We start from the raw sequence: 15,581 nt of genomic DNA on the forward strand, positions 1-15,581 counted from the left end.
AGAAAGAAAGAATTAAATAAAAATAAACCTGTTTTTATTTTACGACATTTCCCACACCATTTATGAGCTATTTTATAACTAAATTTCACTGTTTTTAGATGTCATTTTAGGTAAAAACATAAAATAAAATTAATCTTTGTAAAATAATACACACATAGTATATATGCATTAGTAGAGTAATACATAATACACAGATTACACCTCCAAGATGATAATAATAGAACAATATGTCAAGAATAAACCACTCATTGGTGTAATATTATAGGAAAACAATCAAGGAGTTGTTGTCGCCACTTGAAGTTGATTATTTTCCTAAAACAGCACATCCCAAAATGTTTTATCCCCCTTAGACCACTGCACTTTGTCAGTTTCATCCATTTTGTCAGTTTACAGTTACATTTAATGCTGTGGAACGTCAATGAAACAAGTTAGTCCCTGTTATCACTTACGTTATAGCAGCTATAAACAGTCATTTCCTCACACCCTTTTATTTTTCTCTCACATGGCAAAAAAAAAAAAGTTATCATATTAAAACACAAAGCCGTCAGTCCTGAAGCCTTTCTCGTTGCGGAAAACTTTACCATTGGTTGTTACAAAGCTCTGACACTGGACACTCCTTCCATAACGCGTCACCATATCAACGATTATGTGTTTTTCTTTGTTAAATAACAGCACAAATCTGCCCATTCCTAAAGATTATGTGGATAAAAGAAGGAGTGCATTTCCTTGTGCTGTCGAGGAAAAATGAATCAACACAAATTGAAATGAAACCTTGTATTGCTGTCCTTTTATCTTTGACTGACAGGGGACTTCTCAGTCCTGCTCGCCCGTTTGATATTAACTGCTCCTGGACATACAGTATCCTTCACATTACTCAATTAGTTTGAGTTTGGTGCATGTTTAGATTATATTGATATATGTTTATCTAGTCTATTTGAGTCAGTTGCCATTGGCAACAGTCTAAAAGATGTAAGGAGTAACTGACAAATTACAAAGATTAATTTTCAACATTAATTTCTCCAACTTCATTATATTTCACAATTTCATTGTATTTTGTGTGTGTATGTGTGTGTGTCTGTGTGTATAAATTGCATTTATTACATCATCATAATGTAAACAGACTACCAAAATTTTACTGTTTAATTGTTCTATTGCAAACTATATTAACTATAAGTGTTAAGTTTTAATTTTGTTTTCAGTGTTTGAAATAGGAGCATGACGGCTCAGATTTCACTTTCCTTCTTTGTTGTCCAATAGGGTTGCTTGTTTTGGATCATGTTTTGGATATTTAAGAGTGTGACTTGGGATCAGCCAGTTTACTTCACCTGCCTTCACCTGCCACACTACTACATTGTTCTCAGAGGATAAACGAAACAAACCTCAGATATGTCTCTGCATATTTATCTCCTAGCTGCTGCAGTTATTGCTGGTAAGTCCTGATGTGAGCTGCTTTGGTGTAGACGTTATTGCTTTTCGAGCTTTTCTGTTGCGAAAACTAAAATAGCTTGTTCGCTTACATAATGATGTTTCTGTGTAAATAATAAAAAAGAATTCTTGTCAAATGTCAGATATGTTGTCCTCCAGATAATATTAATAGAGCTTAATAGCTGTAATAGAGCTTGTGTTTAATGATAAATGTGATAAACAGTTCTATGATCTCACTTTCCATTCCAACAGGTCTGTGCAGAGGAACCAAAAGTGAAAGCTTCATCTTTGGCATGAACGAAATTGAAGGTAACAGATCACCAGCTGGGGTGAAGCGTTTGTTGAAATGTTGCCAATAACAAGGGGAAGTTATCCAAGGGGAAGTTATCTGAAAAATAGGTTTCATTATGTGGCAATTTGAAATGAGGTTGGTGGGGAGGGGGGCGGGGCAACACCAAAATAAAGTAAATTGAAAGTTAATTAATGAATCATCATTAAACGTATACGCCAGTGTTTTTCAATCTATTTTGTATAGCAGATCTGTAGCATTTAGCCTGTGTTTACTACAGACAAAAATAATTGTACACATAGCTCTAAAATAAAACAACAGAAAACCTGTTTATTCCGAACTCACGTACAAGAAAAGTCAAAAGGGCAGTTGCTATATTCTGTGAATAAGCATTTAAAATATCTTACACAAATTCAAAACTATAATTGTTGCAGTTCAGTTGTTTTTAAAGAAACTTTTTCAAAGCTGTCTTTAATAGCGGGTATGCACTGACGTCACTTTCCCGACGGAACACGCCCCCAATCAGAGAAGTAACGATACCCTCATTATTCATCATTGGAAACAGGCAGTGTTTAAAAAGAAATATGTAGCAAATTATTCATCCTTGTACACCATGAATACCACATGCCACAACAACTTACACTGCTCGACTTAGTAAAAAAGGAGTGAATGTTTTTTTGGCACTCTGTAAAAAGATAGCTCAGAATTCTTTTTAAATCTCTTAGCACAGTCGATCTCACAACAGCTTTTTCCCATTTAAATGTGTGTTTTCTGTGTTTGCGCGGAATTCACGCTGCCACTCCGCCTTCTTGCCCCTCAGGGCGTGACCGCGGCGAGTTCCGCTTATCGTGACGCCACGTGCACATCCTGTGTACTTTGAAAGGCTGCAGTATATGTACGACTGTGAGCATACGCAAGCCTACGCGTACCAAACCAAACCAAACAAAACCAAACCAAACCAAACCAAACCAAACCAAACAAAACAAAACAAAACAAAACAAAACAAAACAAAACAAAACAAAACAAAACAAAACAAAACAAAACAAAACAAAACAAAACAAAACAAAACAAAACAAAACAAAACAAAACAAAACAAAACAAAAACCCCAAGTATACCAGAGGTTTGACCACCCACTTTTACTAGTATAAATAAGAGGGCGTGCATCTTCTGTCTTATCCACAAACTCGCATTCTTCACATCTTTTAAAGAAGCCATTTCTTGCTACCTTCTTCTGACTACTTCCTTGTAAGTATGCCTGTTATTTTTGATTACATGTTATTAAATGTGATTCAATGCCTATGTAGATTATGGCAAATGACATTAATCTTACAGTTACTGTATATGTTGATGCTTTATTTTAAGGTTCCCTTAACTAATATTATTTAATACCAGAGTACTGCTGAATTTCCATTGCAGCATGGCTTGGAAGCATAAATCCTCACTAGGCATGCATAACTCAACTCTGAACACAATGACCAGGGGTGGATTTAGCATTAGGCAAAGGTCGGCAATTGACTTGGGCTCCGAGCTACCAAGGGTCTTCACAAGGCTGCATGAACTTATGGTTAAGAAAGTTTTATTTTTACTTTTTGCTAATTAATTATGCTTTTCTAAAAATCCATATGCTAAAATGCCACCAGAAGGCTTAATTTATGAGTGTATCAGCCCCCCACCTATACCGACTAGATTGGACTATTCCACACTTTTACTGCGCATCTTCGGAAATGATTCAGGAAGACAGGAGCCAACTCGTGCAAAGATCAGAGGTCACTAAATCCACCCCTGATAGTGACTTAATATGTATTGAGTAATGTTTAAGTGTCAATGAAATCCGCTTGTATTTATCCGAAGCGACTTACAAATGAGGAAATCCAAGCACAATTATTCATGACTAAAAATAAATCCATCTAACTCCCTTCAATGCAGTAATTTTACTGCAATGCTGATAACCTACTGAATTCTGGTCTTAAGGTCTTAGAGTTCTGAATTATGCCAGTTAACACCCACTTATCTGGATTACCACACCCAGCCCACAGCACGCCCCATCATAACACACCAACTCATTGATGTTTAGGCCAATTTTTAACACCAGTTACTAGTATAAAAATATAACAACACAGAAACATAAATGCTATTTAAACATGTTTATTTGAAGTAGCACTGAACAGATATCAAGTCATATTTATAAAATAGGCAAACAGAAACAGAAGAACAGTGTGACAAATAATATAAAACAATCGAGACAGTATGTTAGCTTGTCAGGGGGCATCATCTGGGTGCAGTGTAGGAGAGCTGCACCACTCAGCTGCACAACTCCTGAATCAGGACTGAAACACTAACATGAATCCACATCTAATCATTTTACAACCCAAAAATAGACCACTACTAGTACTACTATAATAATAATAATAATAATAATAATAATTTTATGTATTTTATTTTTAATATTAATATTATGAAATTAATATTAATATTAGGCCTATATTAATAAATAAGTCCATTTCACTACAACCATATCCAAGAGCAAACAATACTGTAAGTTGCTGTATGGTACAGTAGGACAGCATCTTATTAAAATATTATTTTTTCTAAATAGTGGTAATATTTAAATATATTTATTTGAAGTAGCACTGAACATGAATCCACATCTGAATTGCCCACTATCATCTTTATTACTGATGGGAAGTTCAGATCATTACTGACTCGGATCTTTGAATCTCTTTCAGCAAAATGAACAAATCTTTTCCGAGTCCTTTCATTCATTTCAGCAGAATATATATAATTAAAATGTTACATGTTACATTAGTGCATGATTATTCATGTACTGTTATTGTAAAATGTTGCCAATGTTATGATAAATGTTAGTGATGGTGTATTTATGCTGATGTTCATAGTGTAACAGAGTGAGGATTTGTACTCTAAGAGTTTATTCATGAAACAATGTCAAAACACAATACAGCTCAAAACCAGCAGAGCAAATACGAGGAGGGTGAAAAAATTCAAACACAATCGAAAGAGTAGTCTTCAGGGTAAACACAGTTCAAACACCATGTAACATAGAAAACTGATAAGACGTAATAACATGAGGCAAGGCAGGATCATACACAATAAAGCTTTCCTGAATAGCTCAGAACTTAGAAACGTGAAGCAAACCATAAGGCTTCACACTGACAGTGTAGTTCATGTGCTTTTTATATGTTGCAAAGCAGGAACTGGGTGAAGTAACCGAAGAAATTATTAGAACTCCGAGGATGGCACCCTCTGGTGACTCGGAGGGGAAATGTCCAGGCATTTATATTTATGTTAAATGTTATTTAATGTCAGTTAAGGGAACCATTTTTAAAACATTACTCTATATAAATAATGAATGACTGGTTTTAATCAAAGAGTATGCACTGGCCATTAGCAAGCACAAAGCCATACAATTGGTTGATAATGCTTTATGAGCTGAATCAGCAAAAAATATTGGCAGTAGCTCATTCTTCTGACATTTTAGTATCTTAACCAAGACATTTTTTTATCAAAATATATATTTTCCATTTTAACTTATTAAAACCTGAATGTCTGCTTGCCTCTTTAAGGTTAAGAGCAAGATCATGTCATACCTGGCAGATGTTGTTGTAGTTGGTGGGGACGGAGGAGATGCTTTTGATATGGATGGCACTGAAAATGGAACCACGTTGAAAAAGATCTGGGTGTGGGTTGGTGCCTGGCAGGTGAAAGCCATGACGGTTTGGCTTACTGATGGCCAGTCCAAACAGTTTGGTGTACCTGATGGGAATTATACAGAGTTCATATTTGAAGATGGAGAGCATTTCACCTCCCTTTCACTTTGGCCAAGTGGAAATGGAACACGTCTGGGTGCCATCAAATTCAAGACAAGTCACTCCCGGGAGTTCTTTGCACGCCTGAGTACATCATCATATTTTCAACCAGAAGTTCCAGTTGATGTTGCTTCTGGGATCTGCATGGGAATCAAAGGACGTTCAGGTTTAGATATTGATTGCTTAGGCTTCATGTTCATTAAGAACATCAAGTCTGCTAAGCTTACAAATGTTGAGTATCCCACACTTCATGACGTGATACCCAAAGTGGCTGTCAGGGAAATCAAGTCCATGACTTACCACAATAACACTACTGAAACTCAAGAATTTAGAATTGAAACATCCAAAAAAGTCACCCAAAAATCCTCCTGGTCTGTTACCGGCAAACTGGAATTCACTGTCAGCCTGGAAGTGAAGGCAGGAATTCCACTAATTGTGGCGGGCCAAACAACATATGAATTAAAATCAGGAGTTGAGGGTACATATGCTTCAGAGACCTCTGTAGAGAAAATGGAGCTTTTCTCATTTCCTGTTAAAGTCCCTCCAGGTAAAACCGTGGATGTGAACATCACAGTTGGCCAGGCTACAATTGATATCCCCTTCAATGGTATAGTCAAGATTACCTGCTATAATGACAGTGTGCTGCAGTTTAAAACCAGTGGAACCTACAAAGGTGTCGCTTACACTGATGGAGAAGTAGTTGTGAATGAATCAGCCAAAAATCTTCGTGGATTTGAAACGTTTTAAAAATTTCAATATAATAAATTATTAATAATATAATATAATAATAATAATAATTATTATAATATTGTATATTAGATCATTTGAATTGATGATGTTTGGGATGATGTAAGCTTGATTTAAATGATTTGTTTCAATTATAGGCTTTTCATAATCATAAAGTTTATCTTGTTTGATTGTTTTTTCAAAATCTATAAACCAATTAAAACAGTGCCTTGATCTATCCTGCTAGTCTTCCATTGGCGCAGACCTACATTTTCTGATTAATAAAGCCTTCTTTGAAAATCATTCTGAATAATGAATATAACAAATCTCATTTGATGTGTTTTTTAGATTTAGTTTGACTGTAGCTTGCTGTAACAATTTTCATTGATTATCTTTTTTACCTATTAAGAAGATTATAATCTGTGAAGATTTCCAGCAATAAAATCAGTCTCAAAAATCTCACTCTACTATTTTTTCGACTCGTTTTTGCCTACAACGTATATGAAAGCATGTCCTTTCTGTCCTTTGTGTTTTTTTCATTTGGTGGTACAGTACAGAAGTGTTGTTTGTGCACGTCCTCAAAAATGAGTGTGCGCTGCAATCCCAGTGTAACCAGTGGAGTCAGTATGGTACCATATGACACTGTGTCCACAACACAACAAACAAACTAACACTGTGTCTCAAACCGCATACTTATGCAATATTCTAGTTTATTTCTGAGCACTAACACTAACTGGTTTTCTTGTTACAGTTAGCGTAGTGAATTTTAAAAACCTCTCATGTAGCCTTCAAACCTACCGAAAGGCCTGTTTTTAGTATAAGTCTTGCCAGTAAAATATTTCAGTATACTGGACTAAACAAATATTTGTACACTACTTGAGTAAATTTAAAAAGAGTAATGTTGTTATTATTTTGACTGAAGTACATTTTTTGCTGGATACCTTCACTTAAGTATAATTTCTCTGTACTGTTCCTACAAAGCTTGAAGCAATCAATTGTCTACAATGTCTAAGATTTTCTTTTACTGGAACTAAAACCTGGCCCAAACCTGTTCCAGCATGACAATGCCCCTGTTCACAAAGCAATGTCCATGAAGACATGGTTAGCCAATATTGGAGTGGAAGAATTTGAGTGTTATTATTTTGTCTTCTGGGAAACATGTACATCTTATGTAGCTTCTGCAGGGCAGTAATAAATGACAAAAAGTAAGATCTTTAAACAAACTAACAATTTAAACCGATAATCCTGATCAAAAGTTTACACCCCCTGGCTCTTAATGTATCATGTTGACTTCTTGAGAATCGGTGAATGTTTGCACCTTTTGTAATAGTTGTGTACGAGTTCCTCAGTTGTCCTCAGTGTGAAAAGATGGATCTGAACATCATATAGTCACTATTGGAAAAGGCTCGAATATGCAGAAGATGCTGGAAAAGCAAAGAATGTGCAGGAACTGGAGGATTTTTCTGAAGAACACTGGGCAGTTTAACTGCTCAGGACAAACAAGGGACTCATGAACAACTATCACAAAATATAAAAACAATCGTTGATCATCCAGGTAACAACACACAGTATTAAATATCAAGTGTATGTAAACTTTTGAACTGGTTCATTTGTGTAAATCCAGTTATTATTGTGTCTTGTGGACTATATCTAAATATCTGTTATGTGAAATAGCTTCTTCAGGGCAGTACTAGTTTAAGGATTTGTATATGGGTACTAATCATGGCGAGAGATTGCCCAACCATTGTTCTTCATGTTGTTGTGATTCTTCTTCGTTCTCGTCCCTCACACCAAAAGACCTGCTTCACTGCTCTGTACTGACTCTAGTAGGACAGGAGGGGTAGTGCAAGTTGTCGTAATACGCCGACCGCCTGTGTATGCGTACATGTCAAGTGGAGTATACTTTGAAAGGCTAAGTGTATGTGTAAAAACTGCGTTACTGCTCTGCATTTTTGCTTTACTGCTCTGTCAATTGGGTCTCCAATTGACACGGACGTTATGAACAGTCACCCATTACAACATGAAGCAATAAGGTTTATGGATTTCTTGTGCCATCGGAGCCACACAACTGCTATAACAGTAACATAACCATAAATTCTTCTCTCTGAAAAAGTAGTTTCATCTTTCATTTTTCATTTATCAAAGCTTTTGCCATAAAAACATGTTCATTTCTACAAAAATAAATGTTTCATACAAATGTTTTTTGACAGAAGTTAACAACTGCCCTTAGAGACTTGCTTTAATGAGAGTGCCATAAACAGGCTTTTTGTTTTTACCTCTGTACAGGGAAACTTTTTGAAATTCTGGTCTGTTTTAATCACATATACATTGCAGATGTAGTGGATAGAAATTAAATTAAAAAGTGCTGGTCTATTCTTTTAATTATTAATTAATTATTATTATTATTTTTTAAATGAATCAATTTATTATTAAATTAAATTATTAAATAAATAAATACCACTGACTATCAGTAACACCAGTGACTTTTTGTAACACCATTAACAGCAAAATATTTTGTCAGTGGTGTTACAGCAGTGTAAAAGAACTAATAGTAACCTCACTCACTATAATACACGAATCTGACATAATATGGGCAGTAGCCATCTTACTTTATGGGTCACAGTCTATTTGAAAACTGATAAACATTTTATAATTGACATTATATAAGAATAAGAATGAGGTTCTATTTTAAACTAATAACAGATGAAAGACGGAAAAAAAGAGTCTCTTAAACTTAAAGATGTTTAATAGATTTTAAACTTACCAAAAGTGATGTTGCTATTGCATGATTTGCGTACCAGAATTGGTTAAGCAAGGACTTGGGCCTGTTCTAATTGGTTTCTGACATAAAATTGAGGGTCACACTTTTTTCTTCATGACATTTTCATTAAATATTCAAATTTGATTTTAAATTTTAAAAAATTTGTGAAGTCACATTGAACATTTTTTTTTTTATGCTTCGTGAATTTCTGGGACCCCATCCAGAATGTATTCTCATCTTGTACTCAGTGAAAGCTTTGTTTTAATAAAAATAAACAATGAAAAAAAGCATATAATTTTAATAGCACGTTTTCCGTTGTTTGCTGAGTGTTACAGTTGTTTTAAATAGTTACAAAGCTGAAGGACAGCATTTTAAATGTATCTAATCTAGAACATATTATTTTCAGCATGTTTGAAGAAAGCTCCATTATCCATGAACTGCTTGGATGAAGGTATTATATCTGAGTTAAAAAACAACAACAAAAATAATGACAACATTAAATTCAGTTCAACTTCAATTTTTTGACATTGATTTTCAAGGTTATATATGTTACAAATGTTTCTTCATGATAAGAAGTAAAATAACTATGATATGGAAATTATATGATTTGGAGAAACACAACTAAAACCATTTTTGTCTTCTGTCTGCAGCCTGTATAATAAAGAAGTGCCTCAAACTGGGATATGATCTCCTTTTTGAAAACTCCAGTAAGTTGTTAGCTTTTAGCATCTTTATTATTATTTTTTTTTTAATAAGCCACACACATTGTGTCCTTTTAACACAACATTAATTTGTTAATTTCACATCTACAGTTCTACATTAGTCACTTTAGCCTTGCTGCTAACAGTAAAAACTGACCATTCTTAAATGTTAGATGTGTCTTTGTAACTTTCTAAAAGAATATTTTTTAATGTTTTAGCCTGTTAATTATAACAGTTGGTTTTTAGTTAGTTAGTGTTTGTATTTTAGCTTGGTTACCTGTTTGTTTGTAAGGTAAACAATAGTTGTTATGCAGCACTGGCTAGCATTACCATCCAACTAACTAATCTATTGTTGATGTAAACATACAAACCCATAAACTAGTATTGCAGAAAACAGGCTCGCCTATAAACTAGCATTAATACAAACACACTAACTCACGAACAAGCTTAGCAGGAAACCGGCTAGCCAAGCAACTAATGTAGTGAATAGGCTAACTGTGGAACTAGTTCTGTCCCAGCTGGAAAAAAATACCCAATAGAAACCATCAAAGAAATTTACATGGCTACCACTACAAATACTATTACAAACCATCAGCTAAGCATTTAAACCATTACCATTACTGGTCCTTAATGGTATCCACTAGACATAACATGCCACCAGTAGAAGGCAACAAATTACCAGTAGAGGCCCAAAGGGACCATTACAGTTTCCATTAAAACAAATATTATTCCCATTATAACCATTAAAATCATTACAAATTCTATGAGGGTTTCTATTGCTTTTTTCAGCATACAGTATCTCACAAAAGTGAGTACACCCCTCACATTTTTGTAAATATTTGATTATATCTTTTCATGTGACAACACTGAAGAAATGACACTTTGCTACAATGTAAAGTAGTGAGTGTACAGCTTGTGTAACAGTGTAAATTTGCTGTCCCCTCAAAATAACTCAACACACAGCCATTAATGTCTAAACCGCTGGCAACAAAAGTGAGTACACCCCTAAGTGAAAATGTCCAAATTGGGCCCAATTAGCCATTTTCCCTCCCCGGTGAAATGTGACTTGTTAGTGTTACAAGGTCTCAGGTGTGAATGGGGAGCAGGTGTGTTAAATTTGGTGTCATCGCTCTCACACTCCCTCATACTGGTCACTGGAAGTTCAACATGGCACCTCATGGCAAAGAACTCTCTGAGAATCTGAAAAAAAGAATTGTTGCTCTACATAAAGATGGCCTAGGCTATAAGAAGATTGGCAAGACCCTGACACTGAGCTGCAGCACGGTGGCCAAGACCATACAGAGGTTTAACAGGACAGGTTCCACTCAGAACAGGCCTCGCTATGGTCGACCAAAGAAGTTGAGTGCACGTGCTCAGCGTCATATCCAGAGGTTGTCTTTGGGAAATAGACGTACGAGTGCTGCCAGCATTGCTGCAGAGGTTGAAGGGGTGGGGGGTCAGCCTGTCAGTGCTCAGACCATACGCCACACACTGCATCAAATTGGTCTGCATGGCTGTCGTCCCAGAAAGAAGCCTCTTCTAAAGATGATGCACAAGAAAGCCCGCAAACAGTTTGCTGAAGACAAGCAGACTAAGGACATGGATTACTGGAACCGTGTCCTGTGGTCTGATGAGACCAAGATAAACTTAATTGGTTCAGATGGTGTCAAGCTTGTGTGACGGCAACCAGGCGAGGAGTACAAAGACAAGTGTATCTTGCCTACAGTCAAGCATGGTGGTGGGAGTGTCATGATCTGGGGCTTCATGAGTGCTGCCGGCACTGGGGAGCTACAGTTCATTGAGGGAACCATGAATGCCAACATGTACTGTGACATACTGAAGCAGAGCATGATCCCCTCCCCTCGGAGACTGGGCCGCAGGTAAGTATTCCAGCATGATAACGACCCCAAACGCACCTCCAAGATGAACACTGCCTTGCTAAAGAAGCTGAGGGTGAAGGTGATGGACTGGTCAAGCATGTCTCCAGACCTAAACCCTATTGAGCATCTGTGGGGCATCCTCAAATGGAAGGTGGAGTCGACATCCGTGATGTCGTCATGGAGGAGTAGAAGAGGACTCCAGTGGCAACCTGTGAAGCTCTGGTGAACTCCATGCCCAAGAGGCAGTGCTGGAAAATAATGGTGGCCACACAAAATATTGACACTTTGGGCCTAATTTGGACATTTTTACTTAGGGGTGTTCTCACTTTTGTTGCCAGCGGTTTAGACATTAATGGCTGTGTGTTGAGTTATTTTGAGGGGACAGCAAATTTACACTGTTACACAAGCTGCACACTCACTACTTTACATTGTAGCAAAGTGTCATTTCTTCAGTGTTGTCACATGAAAAGATATAATCAAATATTTACAAAAATATGAGGGGTGTACTCACTTTTGTGAGATACTGTATATGTATATATTTGTATTTAAGCCCGTTTGCTAAAATGCTACTTCCTGTTTAATGCCACATTGATGTCATGTGTCATGTCATTACTCCGACTTGACAGCATTTAGTTTGATTGTAAGATAAAAAACATTGGCCACCATAGTTATCTAGCATCAGCTAGCAATAACTTCCAACTAACAAATCTTTATAGAAGTGGGTAGTGCATAGTAAACTTAAATGTACAATTAAATGAAATGTAAAAAGACAACAATTTTAGTGTTTTGTTACCTAGCTTGTTATTTGGCAGCCCTAACCCTAACCCTGTTTACTACTACACTCATTTGTAAATCGGTCTGTTTCTGGTAACGCTAGTTCATGGGCTAGCCAGTTTGCTCATATAATGCAGAGCTTGTGTTTTCACATCATTGCCAATTAATGGGCTAGTCTGTTTTCTCCAATGCTAGTTTGTGGGTTAGCTTGTTTACTCCTGAGATAGTTTAAGGTTTAGCTTGCTTATTCTAGCGTAACTCTTTATTAGATTCTGTTTTTAGATAAAATAAGCTACTTGTCTGTAATGCCATGCAGCTGAATTATAGTTCCAAATACATTATTTTGAACTACCAAATGTCCCTCAAGAGCTCAAAAACTTTCAGTTAGCCAGTGATTTGAATCAGCATGATGCTGCAGATATATATTTATTTATTGCACTTCTGTTTTCCATTTTAGGTTACAGTCGTAACAAGAATCATGGTGTTTCTCGTAAGTTTAAGAATCATATATATTTTATTATACAATCATGAATAGAGTCAGAATAATATCTCTCTCTCCCTCCCTCTGTCAGGTGCTGCCCACTGTGCAATTGACAAGTGTGTTAAAGGTGTAATGGAAAGAAAGGACAATGCAGAAGGGTTGTTTTCTGGTAAAGAAAAGAAAAGAAAAGAAAAGAACAAAAAAAATTCAAAGAATTCGATTACATTTTCAATGTACACTTTCAAAGGGTTTGAATTATTGCTGTACTGTTATAGACAAAGGATAGAGGCAGATATTTATTGATACATTTTACAGTATTACACAAGTTGGTCACAATTTTTACATTTTAATAATGTGTGTGTGTTGTATTTGTTCTGTAGGATGGACGGAGCCCATTCTAGCTTGCCTGCAGTCAGTAAGCAGTTGTGTAAAAAATAACCCCAGAGATGAACTGTAACATGGAAGATCACTGTTAACGATGATGGTGATGGTGGTGATGAGCTTACTTTGCATATGTATGTCCTTTAGATTTTGAGTTTCCTTACATATCATTTCTACTTTTCTCCTCTTCTGAATTCCAGTGCTGTTTTTTTTTTACACAGCTTATTGTCGTACCCCCCCCCTCCCCCCCACACACACACAGATATGGCTGCTGAGCAACAGTTTAGCCAATACATAGTCATCAAATCATTTACACAGACAATATAAAACCATAGCGACACTGAAAACTAAACACACATATCAGAAACATCAACATTTCCCTCAGATATCTTGGATAAAAATGAATCTAAGTCTCTGAGCGGATAAAATTACACTCTTAGCGTTGACCGCTAAGCTACATTCTGTGGGTTGTGTCACTGTATGTGAATTTTTCTGAAAATTTCTTGCCATGAAGTAATAAATGTGACAAGAGTGAGCTGTTCATGTGAACAATGTAACCACGATGTTAGTTTAAGTTTTCTGAAACCTGAATATTACCTCAGTCAACATGAAAATATATGGTTCTCATGGTTCAGAGTTCTTTGTACTAGTTTAAAATTTAATTCAGGTAAAAGTATAAACGACCTGAAATGATACTTAAATTAAAAATCCATCCTAAATAACCTACATATTCAATATTTTATATTAAAAATGATAAAAATGTCCCCCTGTGACATCAATGTGTCAGACAACCGCTAACTCCTGACAGGAATAACAAAAATTCGCATCGACCAACAAATCAGCACCAGAATCACTAAACACAAGAAATAAACATATTTAACGTGTTTCAGGGTGGAGTTTTCCTTTCAGTGCTGTAACAATTACTTTTCTACCTCTAGTTAATACATAATGTTAATGTTAACTTGATTTAGTTCTGTAATATTGTTATCTATTTTTAATCTATAATTTTCAAATAATCACTCATAGGTTAACTTAAAAAAAAAACACTGACAGATAGCTAACTTCTACCAGTTATAGTAATGTTCCTATTTTGGCACAGTGTATGTTGCCATAGAAACACTGAATTTCAGGAAGGAGACAAGGACATGTAAAATGCTACTGGAAAGCAGAACATCAGAGTTTTTTTTTTTTTTTTTTTTACAGATCATGTTGTTCTCCAATTGAACACCATGTGCCGCTTTTTACTTTATAATCAAAGCCATTTCTTCTGTTGGAGAATTTGCATTTATGTCCAAAGCACTAATTAGAAGCAAATTGTCTGTTTATATGTTTGTATTTTATTTTTTACCCTTAAATTTGTTTCCCCTTCATAAAGACATTGTTCTTTTTCTGCATAAGATCATGCTGATATATTCTAAACATTCTGACATCTTCAATTGATCAATACCTGGAAAAATATAAATAAAAGACTTTTATCTGGATAATATCTGGAGTTTATTTTATGGAGTATACTGTACATAGTTACACAAGTGGAGGAAAAAGTGACATTAAACACCAACAGCATAAAGTACATAAGTACATATGATAATACATAGACTTACAGACACTGTGGCAGTTAAAGTGATGGAAATGTTAGTTATGATCCCATACATTTTTATTAAAAAGTAAAAAAAAAAACATGGTTTATATATTAAATTAGCAGACAAAATGACAGTATTGTATATTAGTAAAAACATCAACCTGTACATTAAACATTAACATTTATCAAAACCCATTCACAATAAAAACATGTCTATCCATCTATCTATCTATCTATCTATCTATCTTGTTTGTTTTCTTTCTTTCTTTCTTTCTTTCTCTAACTTTTTAATCTTTTTTCTTTATTATTTCATTGTCTATCTATCTATCTATCTATCTATCTATCTATCTATCTATCTATCTGTAATCTAATTTCTTTTGTATTTAGAAGACAGGGTGCACCACATTACTCTCTATATATACTAATATATCATTTTCGATTTAATTTTGGATTAAACTTTTGCTCCAGGTTTGCTCTGTATTTACACTTCTAACGCTTTGTGATCATGAACTGTAGCACTGCGAAATTAAAGCACATTTATAACATGTTTAGGTCAAAGCAAGTAATATCTTGGAGTATTATGAGCATATCCCTGATCCCGGAGAACCCCCTGTCCTGTCCTGCACATGTTAGTGTTTTCCTGCTCTAATACACTTGATTTAACTCAGGAGGCGCTGATAATTATCTGATTATTTGAATCAGATGTGTTAGGGAAAATAGTAAGATGTGCACGACAGGGAACCTGTAGCGTACAGTATA

At 35.5% G+C, this 15,581-nt stretch overlaps 1 protein-coding gene across 3 annotated transcripts; it reads left to right on the top strand.

Annotated features, from left to right (window-relative positions):
• Positions 1–919: 919 nt before the first annotated feature.
• LOC128624083 (aerolysin-like protein) lies at positions 920–15,442 on the top strand. Of its 3 annotated transcripts, XM_053651405.1 has the most exons (7): positions 926–1,429; positions 1,678–1,734; positions 9,433–9,477; positions 9,677–9,733; positions 12,839–12,871; positions 12,954–13,031; positions 13,243–15,442. In XM_053651405.1, the coding sequence occupies exons 1-7, from the start codon at positions 1,387–1,389 to the stop codon at positions 13,317–13,319; spliced, it is 390 nt and encodes a 129-aa protein (XP_053507380.1). In that variant the 5' UTR covers positions 926–1,386; the 3' UTR covers positions 13,320–15,442. The 3 variants fall into 3 exon arrangements, with proteins under 3 accessions (XP_053507370.1, XP_053507380.1, XP_053507360.1); XM_053651395.1 differs by lacking the exons at positions 9,433–9,477; positions 9,677–9,733; positions 12,839–12,871; positions 12,954–13,031; positions 13,243–15,442 and adding an exon at positions 5,297–6,677 and having other exon boundaries at positions 920–1,429; XM_053651385.1 differs by lacking the exons at positions 926–1,429; positions 1,678–1,734; positions 9,433–9,477; ... (2 more) ...; positions 12,954–13,031; positions 13,243–15,442 and adding exons at positions 2,519–2,960; positions 5,297–6,676.
• Positions 15,443–15,581: the final 139 nt, after the last annotated feature.

This window comes from Ictalurus furcatus, chromosome 2 (genome assembly GCF_023375685.1).
Source record: "Ictalurus furcatus strain D&B chromosome 2, Billie_1.0, whole genome shotgun sequence".
Classification (NCBI taxonomy): domain Eukaryota; kingdom Metazoa; phylum Chordata; class Actinopteri; order Siluriformes; family Ictaluridae; genus Ictalurus; species Ictalurus furcatus.

Coding starts and splice junctions, on each gene's coding strand:
- LOC128624083 (XM_053651395.1), top strand. CDS start 5,312: ATGTCATACCTGGCAGATGTTGTTGTAGTTGGTGGGGACGGAGGAGAT.